At 34.9% G+C, this 27521-nt stretch overlaps 4 protein-coding genes across 4 annotated transcripts; 3 read left to right on the top strand and 1 right to left on the bottom strand.

The window, feature by feature from the left end:
- The first annotated feature begins 150 nt into the window (after positions 1–150).
- On the top strand, positions 151–13254 carry LOC135139202 (sphingosine kinase 2). The gene is made up of 4 exons (XM_064069337.1): positions 151–1510; positions 5951–6345; positions 6596–7094; positions 11267–13254. Exons 1-4 carry the CDS (start codon positions 791–793, stop codon positions 11417–11419), a joined length of 1767 nt encoding a protein of 588 aa, XP_063925407.1. The 5' UTR covers positions 151–790; the 3' UTR covers positions 11420–13254.
- LOC135139205 (ankyrin repeat domain-containing protein 54-like) lies at positions 13098–14211 on the bottom strand. Its single transcript, XM_064069341.1, has 2 exons — positions 13462–14211; positions 13098–13410 (listed from the first exon to the last, which is right to left on the bottom strand). Exons 1-2 carry the CDS (start codon positions 14011–14013, stop codon positions 13252–13254), a joined length of 711 nt encoding a protein of 236 aa, XP_063925411.1. The 5' UTR covers positions 14014–14211; the 3' UTR covers positions 13098–13251.
- A 237-nt stretch (positions 14212–14448) lies between these two features.
- LOC135139198 (uncharacterized) lies at positions 14449–18185 on the top strand. Its single transcript, XM_064069334.1, has 2 exons — positions 14449–14568; positions 14623–18185. Exon 2 carries the CDS (start codon positions 14627–14629, stop codon positions 18086–18088), a length of 3462 nt encoding a protein of 1153 aa, XP_063925404.1. The 5' UTR covers positions 14449–14568; positions 14623–14626; the 3' UTR covers positions 18089–18185.
- A 4449-nt stretch (positions 18186–22634) lies between these two features.
- LOC135139379 (uncharacterized) lies at positions 22635–26417 on the top strand. The gene is made up of 2 exons (XM_064069587.1): positions 22635–22813; positions 22868–26417. Exon 2 carries the CDS (start codon positions 22872–22874, stop codon positions 26334–26336), a length of 3465 nt encoding a protein of 1154 aa, XP_063925657.1. The 5' UTR covers positions 22635–22813; positions 22868–22871; the 3' UTR covers positions 26337–26417.
- Positions 26418–27521: the final 1104 nt, after the last annotated feature.

Genomic DNA, 27521 nt, shown 5'->3' with positions numbered 1-27521 from the left:
TTGTCAAAATCAAAGCGCACATTTTTAAATCATTTTATTTTTCAAACTACCACATAACAGAAAATACAAATGAAAATGAAAATTACACATGCACGTAAGCAACTTTTCACTGCCCAATGTATTTGTCAATTGACTCATATTTCCATTCAGTGTCCTTCAAATAGTCTAGTTCTTTCCTCAAATTTTTTATCCTATTTTGGTGCATGTCTTGAAGACTTTGTCCAGCGTTAGTTCTCACAATTTCAAAATATCTGGTTTGCTTCAGTGTTGCCGATAACGACGTTCCATCGAATTTTTCCTCGGAGAAGGACGGCGACGACAAAATGGCTTTCGGTAAATTTGACCCCGACATTTCAGTAAAAATTGAACAAATTTACTGTATTGGACGCATAACCTATAAACCTTTGACGGATCAATGAAGCAGGTATGACACTCACAGCACGAAAAAAACGGAATTTCGCTTCTCGTTTGCGTGGACTTTAACACTTTCATGTACACGTCTGATAACGTCGTTGCGATTTAAGTGCAAAATGTAGCGAAATAGTCGAATTAAACCCCACTTAACAACAACTTTTATAAGAAACGATTTTTTCTTCAACGTTGTTACGTTGGTGACCCTGCGCGAATTCATTACAAATTTGGTTAAAAAATGATTTGCGCCAGTGAGTGAAAAGTTGTAAATTGTGTTGGTTGTTGTTCAGACCTTGACGTTGTGAAATCATAACATAAAATGAAAACATAAAGCCGGTTAAAATTAGTTCCAAGGTATATCAAGCGCAGACAAGTAGTGATGAGCATGGAAATCAAAAGTGAAGAACCAACACAAAACAGAATTCTTTTGGAGGAGACCTTTTACGTTTTAACGAAGAAAAATTGCGTGTTTCGAGTCCGTTTAAGCAAAACCGGTTTGTGTTTAGTAAAAGAAAGCGAAAATAACGTCAAGGAGCAAATCATTCCCATACAGGACATCATAGGATGTAGATGTCTACGGAGCAAAAAACAATCAAAGAATTGTGCTTGTCAGTCAATTCCACGTTCCACTAACTTGAAAGTTGTCGAGGAAAATTCGGGCGATTTGGACGACACGGATGTGAGCGCTTATCTGTACATTTACGCATATATTTTAGTGAATAACAAAGGCACTAGTAAAAAGAGGGAACGTACTATTATAACACTAAGGTTTCGATCATTTGACAAGTATGAAGACAACAATAAAGAAGCGCAAAGGTGGAGGACGATAATCAAAAGACTTATTAAAGGGGATAATGTTTCTACGAGCCACATTGCTGAGTTTTCCATGTCTAATAAATTTAAGGAGAGCAGAAGATTGTTGGTTTTGTGCAACCCCAAAAGTGGGCCAGGGAAAGGAAGAGTTATTTTTCAACAGAAGGTTGTTCCTATTTTGCAAGAGGCAGAAATTCCATATGATTTACATATCACCAAACATGCCAATTTTGCCAGGGAGTTTATTAGGACATGCAATATTTACCAGTGGAGTGGAATCGTTCTAGTAAGTATAATAAATTTTACTTTTAAAAAACGGTATACACTGTTATCAAATTCATAGCATGGCAAAACATTAAAGTAGTGATAAAAATAAAAAGTGACTCATTTGGTGGATTTTTGCATAATAATAAGTACACCCCACCATTATGTGTCATGGAAAAAATTAATTTATTTTTAGTTATTTTCCATATATTTTTTTAAAGATATTCAATCACGAATTTCTAAAACTAATAATAATAAAAAATCTATGATATGTGTGATAGGTTTTAACCTTTAGAACCCTGATAATATATGTAATCAATATCTTTTCAAGCATTTTCATCAGCTGCGATAAAATAACATGACTTTTTTTTGCATAACTTTTGTTTTAGCCTTTGAAGGGTCACCTAGAACTACAATAATATTGCTTTTTATGTAGTGTTGCATGTTCTCAGATTAATAATTATTAACCATGACGAAACATGTACCACACATTTCAAGGATGTTTTTTTTTTACAGAAAAACGCACGTTTTGTTTGTATAGTCATGAATATGTTGAGAAATATGAACATTAAAATTGTAAATCAAATTGATTCCACCATAAAATATAAAATGGTTGAAGTAGAAAACGACCTATCCCAACATTGTTGCATTTTTTTCACTGACTTGCAGTGATGTCAGGGACACGTCGTCTTGGCCAAATCAATTTAATGCAATTAGTGTTAATTAAATGAATTAATAAACGCGGAAAAAATTTAGTTCGTTGACTACGTAATTTGTCGTTTCACCGATTATCCAACGCGGAAAGCGGAATCGCCGAAAACCGCAACAATTTACTAAAAAAAAAAATTGGCGTATTTTAATTTTTTTTTTATATTAATGAAGATAATCTGTTATCTTCAAATAATAGCGGAAGTACTATGTAAACTGCTGTGTAAATATTATTGTATATATCTTTTAAAATTAAGTAATTTATAACTGTGACGCAGCCCACTTTATTAAGAGAACGAGTTTGCGGACGCGTGTACGTAAATTTATCGTTTATTTATTTTTTTTTCGTTTTTACAACATTCGATTTATATGTTTGTGGTATTAAACACTTGTTGTCAAGTTTGTTTTATTGAGTAAACATTTGTACGACTGTTAACAATGGGGAAACGGTGTTTTTGCTTGGTCTACAACCTTCACATAATACGGTGAGATATTTCTGTAAGAATTTACTTTTTTTTAAAGGTAAACCCGTTTCTAACTAAAAATACAGCAACAATTAATTTTTAAAAATTCATTATTGTGTTTACCTTCGCTGTCTTACTTTGCTGACGTTGTTCCGATATTTTCCATGATTTTTTGCAGTGCATAATTTATTTTCGTAATTGTTGCAATTTGTTAATTCATGAACTGCGTATATAAACACTCCAATTTTTCAATATTCAGGAACAAAGTTTAGAGTTGAATGTTTCGCAAAGGTGACCTTATCAAGGTAGACATCATTATAATTATCTAATTTCCAAAATAGGAACGCAACAACTATCGCTTCAGATAAATTCAAATTGCAGCGAATTTATAAATAACATATTAATTATTCAGAAAGCTTTTTTTAATATAGCCCTAAGTGCACTCCACCCATCTCATAAATTTAAAAGTTGATCGTACTCGATAACGAAACAACCCGCAAACTGTCTCATGAATAAACAGTGTTTATCGATTTTGTAGGATATGAGTTTCGGTTCAAAATAATAGTTTCTTGCAACTTTCGTAGACGTAGACATAAGAAAGTTTAGTAGTAAGTGTAAAACGAAAAACACAAAGTATGGTTGTGTTGTAAATAAATATGCAGTTAGCAACAAAATTGTTGCGTTTCCGATTTTATGGTACTCATAAAAATCAAACAGTAAATTTATTGCTTTTGTTTACTGAAAAGTTTATGGTTGTGTTGTTATCGAAATTTAAATCGTTGTTTTAAAACTGTTTTTTATGTTATGTAAACACTTATATGATGATTGTATAGACGTATTTAAAAAAAACTGCAATTATTATTTACCATGTTATCGAAAAAAAGTCTGGCAATGTTTGAAGTTTAACAGTTACGGTCAGATAACTGTCAAATAGAGTGTCAGATAGCTGTAATGCCAACATCATTATTTTAAAAATAAATTTCATGGCTTACTAGATACACATGGTAGTCCTATATATGTTGGATAGACTGATTTCAAAGACAACGTCGAGCCAATTAAGAAATTAAAGCTTACTAGTTAATTAAGTTTGTATTAATTGTGCTACCGACAGAAAAATTAAACACGTAACGCAAAAAGTAGGACAAGTACAGAATAATAACTCAAATTCGCTTTATGTTATATAATTTCTGCAGAGAGCGAACATTTCCTGATGTAGCAATCAGTTGTTTAATCTCAGGAGGGACAATAAATCTAATAGCATTTTTGCATGGTTTTAGTTAATACAAACAACTTTTTTCCATTTTGCTAAATATTCATTTTAGAGGTGGTACTTTATATTTTGTAAAAAGTTTTAAAACTGTAGGTTTTAAATTATTCGTGTTGTTTGGATAACTTCTGTTACTTATAAAACATGACTGTGCGATGATTAATCATAGTAATATAAGTTTACTGTTAGACAGTTTTTATATGATGTAGATGCGTTAAAAATAGCGTTACGGTAAATTTATAACACCAGAAGATATTAACGCATATTACCATTTTTATTGCATGTGTTGAAACAGTAATATGAAAATTATCAAGAATTTGCTTCAGGTTGTCGAAAAGTTGATATTTTACATTCTTTGTGATGCATATTTTAAAATAAGGTGTTCATTTGTGGTGGCACTGAAAGGTCATTTAATTATACAGTGTTCTAAAATAACTGCTGACAAAATTTAGAGCAAAACAATTTCGCTAAATTTTGAATACTTATTTATTTTACTTAATAAGAAACTGTGACACCTATAATAATGCTTGAAAACGTCTATGGAAGCATTATGAAGCGAGTAATTTGTTTGCCTACGTGCAAATTGACGCAATTTTGAACATCTACTTTAATCTACATAATTCTTGTTCGTATTGTTGTTTAATTTTTGTTCGTATTGTTGTTTGACGTCCATTCATTTTTGAGTAGATTTATAATTAATTAATAACATAATGAAAATAAAGTAACAAAAGTTTGTATTTAATAAATTTTATAATTCTTCATAAACGCAGAAAATTTCAAACTTCAAATATTGCGAGTATATCGCTGAAAAAAGATGCATCTACAACGGAAATTAAACCAACGTAGATATTAAGATTATTTCACATAATAATAATAAGACTTCTTCAACTTTACCGCGAAGATTTACCACGTAGATAGCAGATATAAAAAACTGATGATGTACTTGTAGATGAAAAAATATATAGATTGGAATCGAGAACGAATTTCAATCGAATCAGTGATTTTTTTTAATAATATTTCATTGAATAAAGTCAATAATCTACCTATGATATTTACGCGGCCTCAGGTTCGTTGTCGGCTGCATTGTTTGCAAAGGAGTCAGAAAAATTCTTATAGCCCCGATCGATAATTACGGGTATCTAAATTCCGCCTACAACAACCAAAAGGCTCCTACTCGATAAAATTTACCCAACACCCAAGGTCTAGAAGTCGAGGAATACATAACATGAAGCTCAAAATATTACTCAGCAGTTTTTCCAAGATTCAACCCACCGAGGACCACAATTCTTCCTTATCGATTGTATAACTATGAAATGTGTTCAACGTCACCACTGACATTAAGCAAAATATTGTGTTACACAACAGAAAATAAAGTGCGTGCCAAAAGCGATCATAAATCCTCAGTTTGAAAAATATCTAAATTGGAAGTAGCAGAATAAATAATGTCTCCTTTTATAACTGAAAACATTATTTTTGTCATGAAAAAAAAATGTATAACTTATAACCAATTCATCAGAGAGGTGTGAATGTTAATTCCGTTTAGTCAGTACAATTACACCTTCAGAATTTTTACGATTGCACGCGCCACCTCTTATTACCCGGGCGCTTTTTAATCGTCCGACTTCACTCCTCTTCACATCGTGTCATAAGATCATTAGTCAGAAATTAAAACAATTGTGGTTAGGTGTGTCTCGATTTTCAGTAATCTGCCAGAATGAACTAATTGATGCTTATTCTCTTTAATATTTTTCGAGATGAATTTTGCCAAGGTTCTACTACCTCCAAAGTTTACAGCGTGGGCTTGCTGCAACGTGGTTGCTTAATTATATTACTGTTGTTTTGGGTGTGACGTAATTTCGTTTTTGGGATAACCAGTGACGCGCATTTCAAGCTGAGTTTTGGGGGATTACATCTTGTAATACTGATCCCACTATTTACTACAATGGAAAAGTCAGGAAAATGCTATTATTTTTATTTTTGTTAAATTTATCTGAGACACACGATAACGTAGATCCATCGTCAGGTCGGCGGCGACGGCATCGTTTTCGAAGCAATCAATGGGCTCTTCGAGCGTTGGGACTGGTCCGACGTTGCAAAAAACATTCCAGTCGGGGTGGTACCAGGGGGGTCCGGTAACGGCCTAGCCAGAAGTATAGCGTACCACTGTTCAGAACCCTATGACCCATCACCCACACTACCTTCAGCTTTGGCAGCTGTTCGACACCACTGTGCCCCCATGGACCTCGTCCGCGTCGAAACTACCTCACAAATAATGTTTTCTTTTTTGTCGGTTGGATGGGGCTTCCTATCAGACATCGATATAGAGAGCGAAAGACTACGAATGCTGGGAGGACAAAGGTTCACGGTATGGTCCGTGGCAAGGCTCATAGGACTGCGGAGTTACAGCGGAAGGTTGTGGTATGTTAATTATTTTTCTAATGTGAACTTTGAACAAACACGTTTTGCACTTGCGCTAATTAAATGTAACGACTGTTTGATTAACGGAATGAAGGATATCACTTGTACTTTCACCAAGTTATGTAACAGTTTTGCATTGTTAAAGTGAAAGTAACTTCCTGCCAAATCTCGGCTGACGCCTCGCCAAAAACATGAAATTATAATTAGTGTTACATTGTACACGCCAAAATAACTTAACAGATCTTTTAAGGTATCTACCAGCGAATGTGCCTTTGGTGCAAGCCAAACCCGAACTGAACCCAGGAAGTTCATTGGACTTACCCACCGAAGTGCACCTAGAGACCCAGACGGGCCGCCAGCGCCTAGATTCGTGGTACAGCGCCGCCTCCAGACGCAGCGCCTACTTCTCTGCGACCGGCAGCTCCTACCAATCGACGACGGACAGCGGGGGCGGCGGTGACAACCCCGGCGGCGACCCCGACAAACCCCGAATGTACGGCCCCGGCAGCCAGCTGCCCTGCCTCACGCAGCCTCTGCCGGCGACGTGGAAGTGCATGGAGGGCCGGTTCGTGATGGTGCACGCTTCCTACCAGACTCATCTCGGGGAGGACTGCCTCTTCGCCCCCGACGCCAAACTCAACGACGGGACGATATGGCTGCTGATCGTCCACGGGGGCACCACGCGCACGCAGCTGCTGCATTTCTTGTTGGGGCTGAGCACTGGGGCTCACGCAGCTATGGTTACCCAGGTATTAATACAAAAATTTGTCTAGCAAGCCTTGAAATTTAACTGTCAAATAAATTTCATGGCCACCTTAAACTTTTCAAAATATGTCTTTTTATCTGCGCCAAACAATTAGGAATTTTGAACAAGCGATTTTTTTTTTGAAATTTTAAAAATAGAAGCATTAGGTAACAAACAGGTTTTTTTTTTCTCTTTGTTCCAGTTAAGAATTTTAATAAATTTGGCAATATCTGAAACAATTCACATATCGTCATCACATCACTTCATTTATATTGAATTCGAGATATCGCTCGAGTTTAAAAATTTTTATCTGGAAGAAAAATATTGTTACTAAGTATCGTCTCCTTTCAGAGATAATTGTATTTTAGATCATGTTCTATAACATCAATTCAAAATACGTTTTATGTAGATTAAAATAAATTTGAAGACATTAGTTACATTGTTGTGACCATGTTACTTTTAAGAAAAGTACTAAAATTGTTCCAAATACAAAAAGACTACTAGGAATTTTTTCCAAAAGTAGTTGTCTAAATATTCTGAAAAAATTCAGGGATACATATTCCGACGTGCTGATTCGAAAAATATAGCATGTTTATGGTCACGGACTAACATTTTCGAAAGAATTGGTACGAAATGCGAATTTTTGAAAATATTTCAAGGGACGATTCTAGAAAAACGGTTGCACTTATCAAAGAAACGATGCCGGAAATGACTTTTGGAGCTCTAAATCTACAAGAAAATGTATTTAGTTAAGTTTCGAAAATGTCAAAAATTGGCCAAAATTTGAAGAAGGGGGGACCATTGAAAAAATTTCACTTTAAAAAAAAATTGTCTAGAAATTGCGAAGAAGTTCAGGGACGTGGATCTCGACATGCTGATTCCAAAAATATAGCGTATTGATGATCTCGAAAGAATCGGTACGAAATGCGAATTTTTGAAAATTTCAAAAAACTTCGATATTTCAACGATCGATTCCGGAAAAACGGTTGCAATTATCAAAGAAACGAGGCCCGAAGTGAGTTTTAGAGCTCGAAATCTACAAGAAAATGTGTTTAGTTAAGTTTCGAAAATGTCAAAAATTGGCCGAAATTTGAAGACCATTGAAAACATTTCCCAATTAAAAAAAGTTGTCCAAAAATTGTGGAAAAATTAAGGGACGTAGATCTCGACATGCTGATTCCAAAATTATAGCAAGTTGATGGTCACGGAGCAACATTTTCGAAAAAATCGGTAGGAAATGCGAGTTTTTGAAAATTTCTAAAAATTTCGATACTTCAACGGTCGATTCCGGAAAAGTTATCAAAGAAACGAGGCCCGAAGTGAGTTCTAGAGCTCGAAATCTACAAGAAAGTGTGTTTAGTTAAGTTTCGAAAATGTCAAAATTTGGCTAAATTTGAAGAAGGAGGGACCATTGAAAAAATTTCACTTTTAAAAAAGTTGTCTAAAAATTGCGAAAAAATTCAGGGACGTAGGTCTCAACATGCTGATTCCAAGAATATAGCATGTTGATGGTAACGGAGCAATATTTTCGAAAAATTCGGTCTGAAATTCTAATTTTTCGAAATTTTTAAAAATTGCGATATTTTATTCGACGATTCTGCAAAAACAGTTTAAGTAATCGAAGAAATGAAGCCAAAAGTGACTTCTGCGGCCTAAAATCTACACGAAAATGTATTTAGTTAAATTTCGAAAATCGTGGAGAATGGGTCGAAAAAAAAATCTGATACGAATACATAATGGAAAATTTAATTTTTACAAAAGTCATCTAAAAATTCTGAAAAAATTCAGGGATATTGAACCCAACGTGTTGATTACAAAAAGAATTTTTTTTTCGAATGTATATATTATCCATTGTTGCTTAAAAATACTTTATTTCTGTTTAAAAAAATTAAGGTTTATTTCTTGAAGTTTGTTGTTCAATCCCCTTTCAGATTTTTGGGAAATTCGCTGATCCGACCAAATCGCTAATCTGAACACACCTTTTCCCCAATTAATTCCGATTATCGAGGTTCTACTGTATTTCAAAAACAAAACACTACGCCGGTCCAGGATTCTTTTAAATTCTTCAAACCAGCAAGAGTTTTTCAAACTTTGGCAAAAATAAAACATCCCCGATTCTTTAAAATTTTTTCAAAAACAAAACACCGAAAGGCCCCCCAAGGTCGTTGCAAATAAAAAAAGACACTAATTTGTTTCGAAAAGAAAAAAACAAAGAGCTCCAAAGATTCTTTTAAACCAGATAATGAAGAAGAAAATGAAATTTGATTGATATTAGGGGCAATTCTCTAGAAACTTAGGGGGAGATTCTCGAAACTCGATAAGGCCTTGCAAGGATCTGCAAATTCAAAACCATAGCAACATGTATTGTTGTTGCATTGTATTTGCAGTTTCGATAGCGATTTGCAACTTATCGGAGTTTCCAGAATCTACCCCTTATCAAATTTAGGAATTTAACTTGTTACTATGGAAATTTGCAATTTTCCATAGTAACAAGTTAAATTCCTAAATTTGATTTTTTCCCTAATGTGTCTCCTTAAACCAGAGGAATGGACTGATTTATACAGCAAAACGGCCCGAAAATTATTTTGGGTGAGGAGCTGTTCTTTGAAAAATTACAAAATTAGATTTTGCGATAGTCTCTATAAAGTAAAAACCAGCGGCATAAATAAGACTCCCGCACCCCCTGCGCCGTGGGGGCCCAAATTGCACGAGTACGGACAACGTAAAATATATTTAAAGCAGATAAATCAAAGGGGAAAAAACGGCCTCTCAGTAATAATAATAAGCTTTAATTTCAAGTGCCTGTTTATACATCTGAACAATGTCACGCAGAAATTTGTTCGATTTGAATGAGTTTGTCGCCTTAAAATAGGGGACTAAAATTATTAATTAAGCCACAATCTAAAATAATATTCTGAAAGGTTCTAGGGTCCTCAAGATTCTTTCAAATTTACTATATACTTAAAAATCGATAAATAACTGATTGCAGCCTGTGTTACAAGCTCCAGTAATAATTATTTAAATTAAGATGACGTCATCAGTTTTTTATAGGAGATAAATAAATAAAATTCTATATTCACTATGCAATTTAATCTTCCACTAAAAATTTAAAATCACTGATTTCTTAGGTGCGTCGTAAATTTTTATTGTGGTAACCATACATTTTTTAAGATAATGACTCCATGTTAAAATAGAATAAAAATTGATTATTAAATTACAGAGAGAATACGTTGCACTACAGGTTTATAGTAAATTTTATTATAATGTTTTGTGGAGATAAGTGTTATCTTTCGATACTAATAACAACGATACTTATTAGATAATAGATAAGATTTTTGACTTTGTGGTTAATTGTTAATCACTTTGTCTAACTGTAAAATAAAAAGATACAGTCGAACCTCGATAACTCGAAGAATTTTTGTGTCAGTAGCATTTGGGGTATAAAATCCTCATAAAATTATTTAGACAACTCGTCTTGCAGATAAATGATAAATTTTTTATTCTTCTTCGTTATGTGCTGGAATCCTATGGATACACATGGAACAAAAGTTTTGTTGAAAAAAAACTGATTATTTTCTTCTAATTTTCAATATATTTACCAACTCAATTTTTGTGGCTGGTGACAGTTTGCCTATTCAGGTCCGACTGTATTATTAAAACACAAACGGAAATCTTGGGGCATATTTTTAATAAATATTTGTTCAATAATTTTTTGAGATGACATCAATTTAGGACGGCGGCGTGAAAAAATTAAACATACTTCAAAATGACCTTACTGCACTTTCTTGGTTTACGCTCTTGAAATAAAACTACAGTCTCCTGCTTTATTGATTGTTGTGAGTCATAGACCGACATTAGCGTAATCACTTCTGATGATCGGAAATGGCAGAAACGCATTTCTTTGCTTCCAAGGAGAGCTAATATTCTGATTTACATCATCAAATGGGTCTTTCATTATCGCTGTTCAAGTACATACAACCATGTACGTATATACACAGAATTTGTCCCACTTTCTGCTACTCTTCTATTGATTAATTTTATAATTATTAAGTTATATTGAAATTCGGACCTTATTTTTCTAAGAATGTGGAGAAAGCATCAGCTGGATGAACAACAAAATGTTATTAAAATTGTAAAAATATTTATTAATTTAAGAAATGTACCGTTTCGTTTCAGGGAGGGCCTATCGAGCTGATCGCCGTGAACGCCTTCCGGATAGAGCCGGACATGCGCGAACAGGGGTACATTACAGTCGACGGAGAGCACGTAGAGTACGGGCCCATTCAGGCCGAGATTTTCCCCGAGTTGGCCCGGGTGATGGTTCCCTGATCAGAACATTCCATGGGCACTAATAGTAAGAATAAATCTAAGGTTGTGATTTTGTCTACTTTAGAGCCACTACTTATAAGGCTTGACAGCATTTAGAGCCGCGTAGAGTACAGGCTCCAAACACCTGGAGTAGATATCGTGTCAAATTTTGCCAGCTAAGTCTTGCTTTTTTTGTTACAAATGAGATTAGTGTGGTGCTATGTAAGTAACTGTGCTCCAATTTATATCTTCCGACTTAAGCCATATCCACCAAAAGTTCACCAATCAAATTGGGCGCATAGCAACTATTTCAGGAACTTGTAAACAATAGGGCAATCATTTTTTAGTTGCAATAAACAGTGATATGAACACCACTACGTTAAAAAAGTAAATAGTGATGATTTTTACCGACGAAAATGTTGAATAACGATGTGTAGCTCTCATAAATTTTAAATACTGTTAAAGTGTCAGAAAGTAAATATTTTTCCTAGGATTTGAAAAAAAACTAGATTTTGTCTAGGTGATAGTTGTATATATATCGTAATTGAAAATCTTAGTCAATTTATTTTTTAACAAATTCACGGCGTAATATGGGTGTCACTGTTTTGTGGGTATATGTGCATTCAAGGAGCTGTTTGTTTACAAAATTATTTTAAGCATCTAAAGGAATTGGACTGTTTTTAGTTTTTGGAGAAAATTTCTGAACATATCAATACATGATGCCATCGCCCATTCAAGACTTTTGCATAAGCTGTTTAAGATTATTGTTTTAAGACATTTTTATAATAATTTGTAATATTACATTTTAGCGGGATATTTCACTTGGAAACACAATCAATTTTATCAGAATTACGTCTGTTAATCATCAAATCGTATTAGCATTTAGCAGTAATATTAGTTTTTAAATACCATAAAACAGTTTAATTATTTTGTAAAGCAATCTTAAAACCCATTCCAACTCGATATAGCTAGGTGTCAAATGTTGTTGTTAAATAGCTTAATGATTGTTTATGTTCGTTCGCAATAAATAAATAAATAGTTTTACTGTAATTTAAGATTGTAATTGACGTTTTGAGAAAATTCTCTAACATAATTTTCTTTGAAAATATACATTTTTGTCAGCGTTGTGTTAAAATTCGTCTCACTCAGTAGATAGATCTTAGGGTGCAATAGATATTAACGCTACAGTTAGAGCAAAATAAACTACGAAATAATTGTTTGTACAAACATTTCAATAGATATATTTTTGTTGTTTTATATGTGGTATAATGGAATATCAGGCTAGATGTGATACTGCAAACTTTTATCTATGAAGTCCTTGACCACGGCAGCCTTTTAAATTATACGAAATTCTCCAGGAAATTTTGATTATTCTCCAATTACTAATAGTTCCTTGTTTACTTAACAATAATTTTTTGAATGAACTGCTCAATTAACGAAATATTTTGGGGTTTTCGAGACGCACGCAAAAAACGTTGGCGTGCAGGTTTAATTTATTTACATTATAACTGAGAGCCCTGTTGTTATAAATTAAATTGTTGTAGAGTAGTGAAACTACTTAAAGCTAGTTCAGTTGTGCAAAGCACAAAAATGCTCATGTTGTAGGCAATAATCCTGCATCATTTTAACATGTGAGATTAATTATGATGTAATTAAATTACTGTAGGTGAAGGCTGTGAATTGTTACCATAAAGTCTAATTTCTGTTACAAAAATCTTCACCATATTTATTTATTTGTACACTTGTTTGTTTGCTCAAATTATCGTACAATGTAAAAATGTTACATCATAGTATTAAAACTTATTTCTGTGATTATAAATTGTAAAGCAATATTTAAATAAATTAAAAGTGGGTTACTCTAATATTTTAATCCCTTCCAGTTCTTTAAGTAGTTTAGACATTTGATTATCTACACTTTCTGGAGTTTCTGCATTCAATGAAAGCTTTCTCATTAGTTCATCCACGTCAGTAGTAGCCGACGCTTGTAAAACCTCTTTTAAGATCTCCACAATCTACAAAGCAACAAATGCATCATTGTATTACAATTTAGTTCATGCATTTACAGATTCCAGTTCGGAGCGAACTTGGATCGTCTCTATCAATCCTTCCCTCCAGCTGCGCTGCAGTAATTGCAGCTTGCCTTGGGCTAGTTGCAACGGATTTTTACCACGCACATCCAGCTGTCTCACATCCGCGCCTGCTTTTAAAAGCAGCGAAATAATCGCAAAATTGTGTATACAAGCTGCCAAATGAAGTGGGGTGTTATAAAGTCGGTCTCTCCGATTGGGGTCAGCGCCGCTTTCCAGCAACAACTTTACAACTTCTATGTGCCCCCTACTAGTAGCTATATGCAAGGCACTTCTGCCCATCATGTCAGTACAGTCCGGGCTTGCCCCCAGCAATATCTGTTCCTTTATGCCTTCTGTATTATTACTATGTGCATAGAAAATTACTTTACAGTCCCTTTTGAAGATCATGTTGTATCTCAATCCAGCGAGCTGGTTTTTCGTCAACCCTTTTCCGTCCGATCGTTTGAATGTCATATTGATTTCATGGAGATGTTTCTCAAATAATGGAGTAGTACTAGCAGTCTTGTGTGAAAAGTTCGAAGGCATCGCGGTGGATTTAGCACTTCAAAATCGGGGAAAATGGGAATGTAGCAAACGCTGTCAGCATTAAATATCACGCATCAATTCGTTCAGAGTTTGGAGAAAGTTTACAAAAACAATATTGATATTTGTTTTTGTGCACTACGTCACTGTGGCACTTTTGTGTCAGTAACTTGTGACAATGACAGTCAGGGGGGCATGCTAGTCACCAAAAGTCCCTGGAGGGCAAGGACTTGGTGAATTAGGTTTTTCTAAACAAAAGTAAATAAAATCACTACACCTTATTAAAAATGATTATATTTTACTGGTTATGCACGTTATTTTTTTGTAAATTTAAATTATCATTTTGTTTATCACGTGACTACGAACAACAATCGAGGACTTTTAGTGTGGAAGGATTGGTATTACGATTACGAATGACATTAACAGCTGAAAATGACATTGACAATTTGACAACCGGGTTTTTCTTTAGTTTAATTTTTTTTTGGTTGTATTTTGGATAAAATTGAATGGGGAAGATTATAAATTGATAATTTTATAGTCACCAAGTGCTCTTCAAAGGTATTGCATGAAAATGCTCCACTCGATGTTTATCATGCTTAAATTAATTTACAGCAAAATGACTACACCCGACGCATTTACGACGGAATTCCATAGTTTACAAGGTGTAACAGTCGCAGAAAAGAGAAAAAGTTTTTTCCACTTGCTACAAAGAAACTCGTCGCTGCACCAAAATGAAGCTTTACTGGATTTAATTACACAACAGTTAGTAGCTGAAACCCACCTTGAAAAACTATTTTATGTCGATTTTTTAATCTACTTTCGCCGCTTTAGAAAATTGTCAAACGAATTTTTATCCGGAAATGATATAGTCGTCAATAAAATCAGCAAACAAACCTGGTTTTTTGAAAGAATATTTCAAGAGAAAAACACCGACTTTGTGAATCAATTTTTGCCAAAGCTGGGTTACAACCTGCGCATCAAAATTCTGAGGAAACTATCGTTTATTTTAAATGAAGAGCAAAGTGATCAACTTTTAGACGCACTTCTCAAAAGATATGGTTTTTTTGTTGCTTCAAACGTTTTAACCAGTTGTAGCTGTGATAAAATCGAACAGATGTTGAGAAACCACCCCATCAAGTTGTGGACCAATCAACTCAAACTTCTATACAACAAGAAACCTGACTTGATTTATGTTTACTTAGATGAACAGGTGAAACATGAGGGTAATTCAGAATTTTTAAATTCTAACCCAATAATACAATTCATTGCAAGGAAAAATCCAGAAATGTGCTGCAAATTATTAGAAAAATACAAAATTCAGCACAGTAGAATAGGGAAACGATCGACCAAAAAAATTGTGCAATATAACAGAGATAGCATCATTGCTAAACCAGAATTTTATGCTAAAAATTTAAATTCGCCGCGTTTTGTCAGAAAACTGGGTAAAGACTTCGAGCAAGTCTATTTTAAACTGTTTCCAAGAGACACTAATTCCGTTTTTTCACACTGGAATGATGCATCGAGACTTCTAACTTTCTACACGAAAAAACGCCAATTTCCCTTGTTTGAAAAAACGTTCAACGAAATTTTTTATGACAATTTAGAAAGTGCATGTGCTTCTATCAATAATAATAATAACAACCATCACTACATGTTAGCAATGATCTCTGACCCTGACGAGCGTGAAAAGTGGGCAAAATTTATTGGAGAACATAACAAAAACGAACAACACTTAAAATATTTGAAGGCTGTGAATTGTATAGATGTAATCAAACCGAAAATTAACCTGTTGAGTCCGGCCACAAAAAGGGCTCAGTATGTTAAAACAATTACTGAATGTTGTTTGCTAAATCAGGATTGTGGAACTTTACTGACAGTCTGTGAATTGATGTGTGGGTATTTAAAAAATGACACTGAAGAAGTACATACAAAATTTTTAGAAAAGCTAACAAATCCAAAATATAATTATATTTTTGACCATTTAAGCGAGACGCACTGGCAATACATTAAACAAATTATAACCAAAGCGGAAAATTTTAACTCAGTGCCACTCGTTTTCAAGTACTTTGAATTCACCTGTCACCAAGAAGTTCAAAATGAAGGTGAACTCGTCAGTTTCTTCAAAACAACGAAGTGCGTTAATTGTTTGTTTGATTTTGAACGGCGGTTTAAAATGGGAAAAAGATTGCTAATGTTTCTTATTGAAAGTGCACCAGAAATACTTTATGACGACGTCACAATTGAAAAAATTGATATTCTTCTAATTCTGGAATGCAAGAAATACAATTTGAACCACTCTGACGACAAAATCAGTGTTTTTAGTTATGAAAGATTAATACAGTCGGTTAAAAATGTTCTGAGTGGTGAAGCTGAAGCTGAAAGTGATAATAACTTTGCAGCTGCAGTGGAGTGGTTAATTTGTAGTGGTCAGGGAAGTGAGGAATTCGAAAATTTGGTAAAGCGTTATTGGGATAATTTGGAGAATTTTGCCACGATAGGTCTCACCGTGTGGTTCCTTAAACATAAACCAAATTTAGTAATGGCAAAGATTAACACATTCCTTGATGTCACAATTTTTGGGAAATTTTCCTACCCGAATTTGTTCATTTTTGAGAAATTGTGCGACCCGAATTTCTCGTACAAACAAACTCAACAAATTTGGAAAAGCGCAAAGTGCTACAGTCACCTACATATGGACAAAGCGATAATTGACTTCTGTATGAGCAAACTACGTGATGACAATTTTGAGGAAAAAATTTCCCTCATTGAACCATTATCTCTAGTCATGCCCGCCAAAAATTTCGTCAAATTGGTTGAAAGTTACAAACCTTCTAAACCAACAGTGGATATGCTTAACAACGAAGAAAACAAAGCTTTCCAGTTTCAAAAAAACTTGTTAAAGTCGTTCGTGCAGGTGAACGAACCTACAGACATAGTCACAGTCTTGTTCCAATTTTTAAACGGAGACTATGTAGCTTCATGTGTTAATCCTCTACACAGTTGTCTTTACAAAATTCCTGAAGATCGCGTCAAAGCAATTTTAGACAAACTATGCAACACTGGAGCCGTTTCCGTAAAAAAACACGGATTTTACTTTGTTTGTGTGACCCAGAATGAGACTATAATCCTCCAGACTTTAAAGTCATGCTCTTTGAGCCAGTCAGTAGCAATGAGCTACCAACACTTCGTCAAAAACCCGTCCCAGTCTTCATGGGACGTTTTGAAGCACAAATTACCAAAACTGGACAATAACGACCACTTTACTTCCTTATTGCTAGTCAACAAACCCGCGCCCAAAAATTATAGAAGTAGATACTTCGAGTACGCTTTTGAAGTCTTTAGACAGAAACGCAACCGGTTTACGACCGTCCTAGTTGACAAGCTCCAAAAAGAATTCGCCGGTCAACTAACAACCAACTTCTTTACATCACTAAAGAACGACTTGTTTGATATCAAAAAGTCGGACTTCGTTTTGAGTTGTTACTTGCTGTATTGCCCAGACACGCTAAAATTCGACGTTATTTTCGATATTCTGCGAACCTTCAAACAGAAGCGTTGGTCACTGCGGTCGTCCGAAGCGAGGGAAAAGTTGAAGAATTTTGTCACGACTTTGCATAAATTGTATATGGATTGCGATAAAACCGATCTGACTCTAGTTACGACGTTTACGGAAGGTTTTATCAAAATTTTTTCCCCGGTTGAAGCTTTTGAAGAGTTCGTTCTGCTAAAAATTATGCAATTTAAAAACCAAAAGGGCGCGAATTTGGTCAACTCGGTTGTTGCTTTAAACAACGATTTAGTAAATACGTATGGGAAGCTGGTTTGCAAGATTTTTGCCGATTGTGTCAATCAAACACTGCCGAAATTTTGTTCAGATTCTGTGTCCACTTACGATTTTTACTGCTCGTTGTTGAATAGTAAGAAGAGTGTAGAAGATGTATTGTTAGTTATTAACTTGCTACCTCAAGCTCGCCCCGAGGTTAAAGAAAGCGCACTTTTGTATTATAAGACGTTGGAGTCTTTGAAGGACAATAAAGATGAAACGGTGCAGCTGCATTTACAGCTTTACTTAGAGTAGGAAAAAGGCACCAGTGTGTGTGATTAATGCACTAATTTTTATATGTACTTATTTGATATTGTTATTACTAAAAGAATATATGCTTTTTTATAAATCATATATGTAATTAATTCATCTCGAATACCCCACAAGTTAAGTATATATATACCCTAACAAACTTAAGTGCATTGTGCTCGGTTATGATTTGTTGTATATACTTTATTTGTAACACTTGATTTCAGTTTTGAAAGCTGGAGATGATTTTTACGATCTAATCACACGACTAAGTTGGCGGGATGTTTGGGTTCTCTTATCACATTGCTTATGGCTTGGATTTGTGTCATATTACAATTATATTATTTTTCAAAATGGGCGCGAAGGTCAAGGACACGCAAAACTCAAAAATTTACTCTTAACTGTGTATGTTAGTATTTTTTTACACCTCCTTATTTTACTTTATCGACAATGCAATAGTGACTGATCTGTCAGTTGAGACGTCAAGAACCGTATTAAATTTGAATCGTTTCTATGAGCGCGTTCTATCGCAATATTTATGATAGATTATGTTCTTACGAAGTGGAGAAGTTAAAAGAACAACTTAAAAGCACCCAGCAGAGATCCTAAAAGAACAGATTTATAAATATGTCTAGGGTAAATGCTATGGCAGTGACGAGAGCAAGAGGAATTATCCACCTATTTTTCAATATTCCTACCACTGTCAGTATTTTCCAATTGAACTGGCGTGGGAACAGTGTAAACTATATTACAATAAATATATTCGGGAAGACGGTGGCGCTATTGGTGTTGTACAGTCCTTATGGCTTGAGGCTCTTGCTACAGTAGGTGCAGACAAATGGCAAAATATTATTAGACATTGTGAACGGCTGATCATGGATGATTGGAAGCGTTTAATGGGGTAATGCACCATATGAAGACATACCACCAATCATAATTTCTCTCGATTCTGATTCTGATTCTGAATCAGAATGTTTTTCTAATAACTTGTCAGCTTGTCACTTTTTCATTTGGCATTTAATGTCAACAACAATCAGCATTAAGCCCTCAATGCAAACGGCTCTAAAGGCCTTGCTATGTACAGCAGCAGTGTTGAAACATGAGAGTGAAAGCAATGTAAATTCTGTGTTTTCTGTTATATAACATACTATTTAGTTACATTTTCTTTCGTTTACAATATTATAGACGAGTACAACACAAATGTACAACAAAACGTGTTGTTTACTGTAACGTCCGCGACCCTACAGTTTTGCAAGGGTTGTGATCTCCGCTAACTACACTGGTAAGTTGTCGACCTTGAAATTTGCTTAAATTTTGAAAAATAATATAATTTTGACTTCGCTCTACAAAATCTAAAATCAGCTGGGGCATTTAAATAATTAAGTTTGACCCAGTATATGATAATCAGACTTCGGCATCACGGAAATGATGCTCATTGCCGTCCGATCGCCAGCGCTATTACAGTCGTGGCCTACAGTTTCGGGAATTCTTAATAACAATTAGGGGTACTACTTTTTTTCCTCAGTTGTACAAGTTCTCCTAGATTTAAAATGCTTTAGAAATTAAAAATGTCTGTTCAACATCACAATTTTCGTGATCATTCTGATTAGATAAAACCTGAATTGGATCAAACGTTACTGAGGCTGAGACTGCACAATCGTTTTTAATATTTGTCTGATTAATTCCCCATCACTTCGGCTTTGCCCAACTCTGATGATAATGTACTAGTAGATGATTTATATACAGTGCATGAAAATAAAATTTAATATAATCTTCAACTGAAATTCGTTAATGATTTTTTTTATTTGAAGATACATGAGTATATATTCAACCGAACTACTAATTATAAATTCATATTTCTTGTTTCGTTTCCCATTTATATAGATTTATGACTGATCTAAGGTAATTTATAAAAAATATCAGTTACCTTATAGTCGAACTTTTCAGTTCCGGAAGGAAAATATGTCTAATCCAATGTTGAATCCTTTTTGATCCAATAGTATCGGCTGATTTTTTAAAATTTCTGCTCTAGTTACCCATGACTAAAGTACATTACATTATACCGGGTGTATGGAAAATGGCGGATGACGTTATAAAATTGGCAACACTGCACACACTTAATGCGTGAATATCTCCGGCTTACTTTTTGATTTCTTAGTAACGATGGTGACTGAAATCCACTTGTTACTTTTTTTTAGGACAATAACCATAACAACCAGTAGTGATTAATCGTTGTGCATTATTATTAACAAAGCAAGCTGTTATTTTTCATTAATAATAAATAAACAACAAAAAAAACATTTAATAAGACATTTATAAATTATAAACAAAAACAAAACCAACAAAGCCTATAAGTAAGCTCGTAATGTTTCCAAATTTTGATCATTTTTTGTAAAAATTTGTCATGTCTTGTTAAGATAAAACTGATTTTGGCAATGATATACCCTCTAAGCTAAGAGAGGGCGGGTGGGCGGGGTTAGTAGCTGCTAAGATGAAACATATTTTGGTAAATCACATACAATCTAAGAAAAGCGAGGGTGGGTGCTAGTAACTGCTAAGATAAGACTGATTTTGGCAAATGACGTACCCTCTAAGAAAAGAGAGGATGAGTGGGCGGGGCTAGTATGTACCTGCTAGGATAAGACTAATTTTAGCAAATGACGTATCCTCTAAGAAATGTAATGAAATTATTATAAGAAAAGACGCTAGAGGCTCCAAAGCATTTTCAAATCCTTTCCAAACAGGAATACCTGGAACCTCAAAATTTAATTTTTGCTTTAAATTTTTCAAAAAAAATCTCAAAACAGGTGAGATCAGAATTTTCCAAAAATAGAACACTAAAGTCCCCCACAATTATTTTAAATAATTAAAAAAAAAATCTCCATGAGCTCCCGAAATAATACACCATGGGTACCCAAGAGTCTCCCGAATAAAAAAAAAACTCTGTGGCACTCAAGACTTTCGCGAATTAACTTTAATCCGCGTTCTATAAACCGGATCTAACGGACATAAATTAACTGCGAACATTTTAAACGTAGGGTTTTGAAAACTATTACAATTTTTTATACGTCAAACATTTGAAGGTAAGCAAAGAAAAATGTTGCTGTGGGAATCGAACCCAACGTCTCCCACTTGCCGGGCGGGTGCCTTGACCACTAGACCGCTTATCTTCCTCCGCTTATCAACATGTTATTGTGTCGTCACACATTTTTAACTGCTTACTAGATTTTTTTTGTATTGTAAGATCGCTTTAAAAGCATAGTAATAAAATTTTATGGTAAAATTAGGATTATTTGGTTGACAATGTCGAATCGGCTTTTCGCATTAGGTTACTTGTAAAGTTATAAGCCTTGTCGCGTACCTACAGAATTTCCTGGTTTGCCCCAACCAGACTATCTTTGGCGATCGTACCTATACATATAATGTATGGTTTTAGAGTTTTGCGAGTTGTTTTCTTTGACTAAAGTTGTAAAATATTAATAGTATGTATTTAAAGTGATCTTAGCATACCTTCGCTTTATATCAGGCAAACATTGTTGTCAAATGGAATTTTACCAAATTATTACAAATAAAACAACACAAGATATCTTTGTACATTGTGTGGTGACCGAGTTTGAATCAAAAGTTCACGCTGAAACAAAATTAACAGCGGCGCGAATTCATATTTGAATAATTCGAATTAAAAAAAAAAATATGTCAAAAGTAATCGGCAACCATGTGCACGTTAGCGCTTTTTGGGTACTGGATAGTTCTGCTTGGAATTTTTAGTTAGAGGGTTGGTAGAAGAAGGCGGTTTGGTAGCAAAAAGATGGCTGCTTGGTGGAGGGATGGTGAAAGCGTCATTGTTGGTTTGGTTCTGTGTATTAGGTAAGTTTAGTAGCTGATTCTTGCGACTTTCGAAGCGGAAAAATGTGAATTTTCGACCGTCATGTCAGTACAGTCCGGGCTTGCCCCCAGCAATATCTGTTCCTTTATACCTTCTGTATTGTTGCTATGCGCATAAAAATTACTTTACAGTCCCTTTTGAAGATCATGTTGTATCTCAATCCAGCGAGCTGGTTTTTCGTCAACCCTTTTCCGTCCGATCGTTTGAATGTCATATTGATTTCATGGAGATGTTTCTCAAATAATGGAGTAGTACTAGCAGTCTTGTGTGAAAGGTTCGAAGGCATCGCGGTGGATTTAGCACTTCAAAATCGGGGAAAATGGGAATGTAGCAAACGCCGTCAGCATTAAATATCACGCATCAATTCGTTCAGAGTTTGGTGAAAATTTACAAAAACAATATTGATATTTGTTTTTGTGCACTACGTCACTATGGCACTTTCGTGTCAGTAACTTGTGACAATGACAGTCAGGGGGGCATGCTAGAGTCACCAAAAGTCCCAGGAGGACACGGACTTTGGTGAATTAGGCTTTTCTAAACAAAAGTAAATAAAATCGCTACACCTTATTAAAAATGATTAATATTTTACTGGTTATACACGTTATTTTTTCGTTAATTTAAATTATCATTTTGTTTATCACGTGACTACGAAATTCTGTGCTACGAACAACAATCGAGGACTTTTAGTGTGGAAGGATTGGTATTACGATTACGAATGACATTAACAGCTGAAAATGACATTGACAATTTGACAACCGGATTTTTTATGGTTGTATTTTGGATAAAATTGAATGGGGAAGATTATAAATTAATAATTTTAGAAAGTCACCAAGTGCACTTCAAAGGTATTACATGAAAATCCTTCATTCGATGTTTATCATGCTTAAATTAATTTACAGCAAAATGACTACACCCGATGCATTTACGACGGAATTCCATAATTTACAAGGTGTAACAGTCGCAGAAAAGAGAAAAAGTTTTTTCCTCTTGCTGCAAAGAAACACGTCGCTGCACCAAAATGAAGCTTTACTGGATTTAATTACACAACAGTTAGTAGCTGAAACCCACCTGGAAAAACTCTTTTATGTCGATTTTTTAATCTACTTTCGCCGCTTTAGAGAATTGTCAAACGAATTTTTATCCGGAAATGATATAGTCGTCAATAAAATCAGCAAACAAACCTGGTTTTTTGAAAGAATATTTCAAGAGAAAAACACCGACTTTGTGAATCAATTTTTACCAACGCTGGGTTACAACCTGCGCATCAAAATTCTGAGGAAACTATCGTTTATTTTAAATGAAGAGCAAAGTGATCAACTTTTAGACGCACTTCTCAAAAGATATGGTTTTTTTGTTGCTTCAAATGTTTTAACCAGTTGTAGCTGTGATAAAATCGAACAGATGTTGAGAAACCACCCCATCAAGTTGTGGACCAATCAACTCAAACTTCTATACAACAAGAAACCTGACTTGATTTATGTTTACTTAGATGAACGGGTGAAACATGAGGGTAATTCAGAATTTTTAAATTCGAACCCAATAATACAATTCATTGCAAGGAAAAATCCAGAAATGTGCTGCAAATTACTAGAAAAATACAAAATTCAGTATTGTAGAATTGGGAAACGATCAACCAAAAAAATTGTGCAATATAACAGAGACAACATCATTGCTAAACCAGAATTTTTTGCTAAAAATTTAAATTCAGCGCGTTTTGTCAGAAAACTGGGTAAAGACTTTGAGCAAGTCTATTTTAAACTGTTTCCAAGAGACACTAATTCCGTTTTTTCACGTTGGAATGATGCAGCGAGACTTCTAACTTTCTACACGAAAAAACGCCAATTTCCCTTGTTTGAAAAAACGTTCAACGAAATTTTTTATGACAATTTAGAAAGTACATGTGCTTCTATTAATAATAATAATAATAACAACAACCATCACTACATGTTAGCAATGATCTCTGACCCCGACGAACGTGAAAAGTGGGCAAAATTTATGGGAGAACATGACAAAAACGAACAACACTTAAAATATTTGAAGGCTGTGAATTGTATAAATGTAATCAAACCAAAAATTAACCTGTTGAGTCCAGCCACAAAAAGGGCTCAGTATGTTAAAACAATAACTGAATGTTGTTTGCTAAATCAGGATTGTGGAACTTTACTGACAGTCTGTGAATTGCTGTGTGGGTATTTAAAAAATGACACTGAAGAGGTACATACAAAATTTTTAGAAAAGCTAACAAATCCAAAATATAATTATATTTTTGACCATTTAAGCGAGACGCACTGGCAATACATCAAACAAATTATAACCAAAGCGGAGAATTTTAACTCAGGGCCACTCGCTTTCAAGTACTTTGAATTCACCTGTCACCAAGAAGTTCAAAGTGAAGGTGAACTCGTCAGTTTCTTCAAAACAACGAAGTGCGTTAATTGTTTGTCTGATTTTCCACGGCGGTTTCAAATGGGAAAAAGATTGCTAATGTTTCTTATTAAAAGTGCACCAGAAATACTTTATGACGACGTCACAATTGAAAAAATTGATATTCTTCTAATTCTGGAATGCAGGAAATACAATTTGAAGCACTCTGACGACAAAATCAGTATTTTTAGTTATGAAAGACTAATACAGTCGGTTAAAAATGGTCTGAGTGGTGAAGCTGAAGTTGAAAGTAATAACTTTGCAGCTGCAGTGGAGTGGTTAATTTGTAGTGGTCATGGAAGTGAAGAATTCGAAAATTTGGTAAAGCTTTATTGGGATAATTTGGAGAATTTTGCCACGATAGGTCTCACCGTGTGGTTCCTTAAACATAAACCAGATTTAGTAATGGCAAAGATTAACACATTCCTTGATGTCGCAATTTTTGGGAAATTTTGCTATCCGAATTTCTCAATTTTTGGGAAATTTTGGTACCCGACCTTCTCGTACAAACAAACTCCACAAATTTGGAAAAGCGCAAAGTGCTACAGTCACCTACATATGGACAAAGCGATAATTGACTTCTGTATGAGTAAACTACGTGATGACAATTTAGAGGAAAAAAATTCTCTCATTGAACCATTATCTCTAGTCATGCCAGCCAAAAATTTCGTCAAATTGGTTGAAAGTTACAAACCTTCTAAACCAACAGTGGATATGCTTAACAACGAAGAAAACAAAGCTTTCCAGTTTCAAAGAAACTTGTTAAAGTCGTTCGTGCAGGTGAACGAACCTGCAGACATAGTCACAATCTTGTTCCAATTTTTAAATGGAGACTATGTAGCTTCATGTGTTAGTCCTCTACACAGTTGTCTGTACAAAATTCCTGAAGATCGCGTCAAAGCAATTTTAGACAAACTATGCGCCACTGGAGCCGTTTCAGTAAAAAAACACGGATTTTACTTCGTTTGTGTGACCCAGAATGAGACTATAATCCTCCAGACTTTAAAGTCGTGCTCTTTGAGCCAGTCAGTAGCAATGAGCTACCAACACTTCGTCAAAAACCCGTCACAGTCTTCATGGGACGTTTTCAAGCACAAATTACCAAAACTGGACAATAACGACCACTTTACTTCCTTATTGCTAGTCAACAAACCCGCGCCCAAAAACTATAGAACTAGATACTTCGAGTACGCTTTTGAAGTCTTTAGACAGAAACGCAACCGGTTTACGACCGTCCTAGTTGACAAGCTCCAAAAAGAATTCGCCGGTCAACTAACAACCAACTTCTTTACATCACTAAAGAACGACTTGTTTGATATCAAAAAGTCGGACTTCGTTTTGAGTTGTTACTTGCTGTATTGCCCAGACACGCTAAAATTCGACGTTATTTTCGATATTCTGCGAACCTTCAAACAGAAGCGTTGGTCACTGCGGTCGTCCGAAGCGAGGGAAAAGTTGAAGAATTTTGTCACGACTTTGCACAAATTGTATATGGATTGCGATAAAACCGATCTGACTCTAGTTACGACGTTTACGGAAGGTTTTATCAAAATTTTTTCCCCGGGTGAAGCTTTTGAAGAGTTCGTTCTGCTAAAAATTATGCAATTTAAAAACCAAAAGGGCGCGAATTTGGTCAGCTCGGTTGTTGCTTTAAACAACGATTTCGTAAATACGTATGGGAAGCTGGTTTGCAAGATTTTTGCCGATTGTGTCAATCAAACACTGCCGAAATTTTGTTCAGATTCTGTGTCCACTTACGATTTTTACTGCTCGTTGTTGAACAGTAAGAAGAGTGTAGAAGATGTATTGTTAGTTATTAACTTGCTACCTCAAGCTCGCCCCCAGCTTAAAGAAAGCGCACTTTTGTATTATAAGACGTTGGATCCTTTGAAGGACAATAAAGATGAAACGGTGCAGCTGCATTTACAGCTTTACTTAGAGTAGCAAAAAGGCAGCAGTGTGTGTGATTAATGCACTAATTTTTATATGTACTTATTTGATATTGTTATTACTAAAAGAATATATGCTTTTGTTAAATCATATAATTAATTCATTTCGAATACCGAAGTTAAGTATTCTACATATACCCTAAGAAACTTAAGTGCATTATGCTCGGTTATGATTTGTTGTATATACTTTATTTGTAACACTTGATTTCAGTTTTGAAAGCTGGAGATGATTTTTGCAACAGGTTTCCAAATTTTACCTGTCGAGAACGGAGGAATAATAAACAGTGTTTCCTCTTGTAGGAGCGTTTTTCCAACCTTGGGGTTCACAACCTTGCATTTGAACGCATTTCGCAAAAAAAACAATGTACGAATCACGTGACTAAGTGTGGCTGGGGCATTTAAATAATTAAGTGTAACCCAGTATATGAAAGCAGACTTCGGCATCGCGGAAATGATGCTCATTGCCGTCCGATCGCCAGCGCTATTGCAGTCGTGGCCTACAACTTCGGGAATTCTTAATAACAATTAGGAGTACTACTTTTTCTCGGTTTTCCTCAGTTATACAAGTTCTTCTAGATGTTAAAATGCTTTAGAAATTAAAAATGACTGTTCAACATCACAATTTTCGTGATCATTCTGATTAGATAAAACCTGAATTGGATCAAACGTCACTGAGGCTGAGACTGCAGAGTTGTTTTTAATATTTGTCTGATTAATTCCCCATCACTTCGGCTTTGCCCAACTCTGATGATAATGTATTTAAAGTGATCTTAGCATACCTTCGCTTTATATCAGGCAAACATTGTTGTCAAATGAAATTTTACCAAATTATTACAAATAAAACAACACAAGATATCTTTGTACATTGTGTGGTGACCGAGTTTGAATCAAAAGTTCACGCTGAAACAAAATTAACAGCGGCGCGAAATCATATTTGAATAATTCGAATTAAAAAAAAATTCTGTCAAAAATAATTGGCAACCATGTGCACGTTAGCGCTTTTTGGGTAGTGGATAGTTCTGCTTGGAATTTTTAGTTAGAGGGTTGGTAGAAGAGGGCGGTTTGGTAGCAAAAAGATGGCTGCTTGGTGGAGGGATGGTGAAAGCGTCATTGTTGGCTTGGTTCTGTGTATTAGGTAAGTTTAGTAGCTGATTCTTGCGACTTTCGAAGCGGAAAAATG

Source organism: Zophobas morio, unplaced genomic scaffold, assembly GCF_036711695.1.
Source record: "Zophobas morio isolate AGI-343-1 ecotype UQ-CSIRO unplaced genomic scaffold, CSIRO_AGI_Zmor_V1 ptg000031l, whole genome shotgun sequence".
Classification (NCBI taxonomy): Eukaryota; Metazoa; Arthropoda; class Insecta; order Coleoptera; family Tenebrionidae; genus Zophobas; species Zophobas morio.
This window is presented reverse-complemented; position numbering and strand designations above follow the sequence as displayed.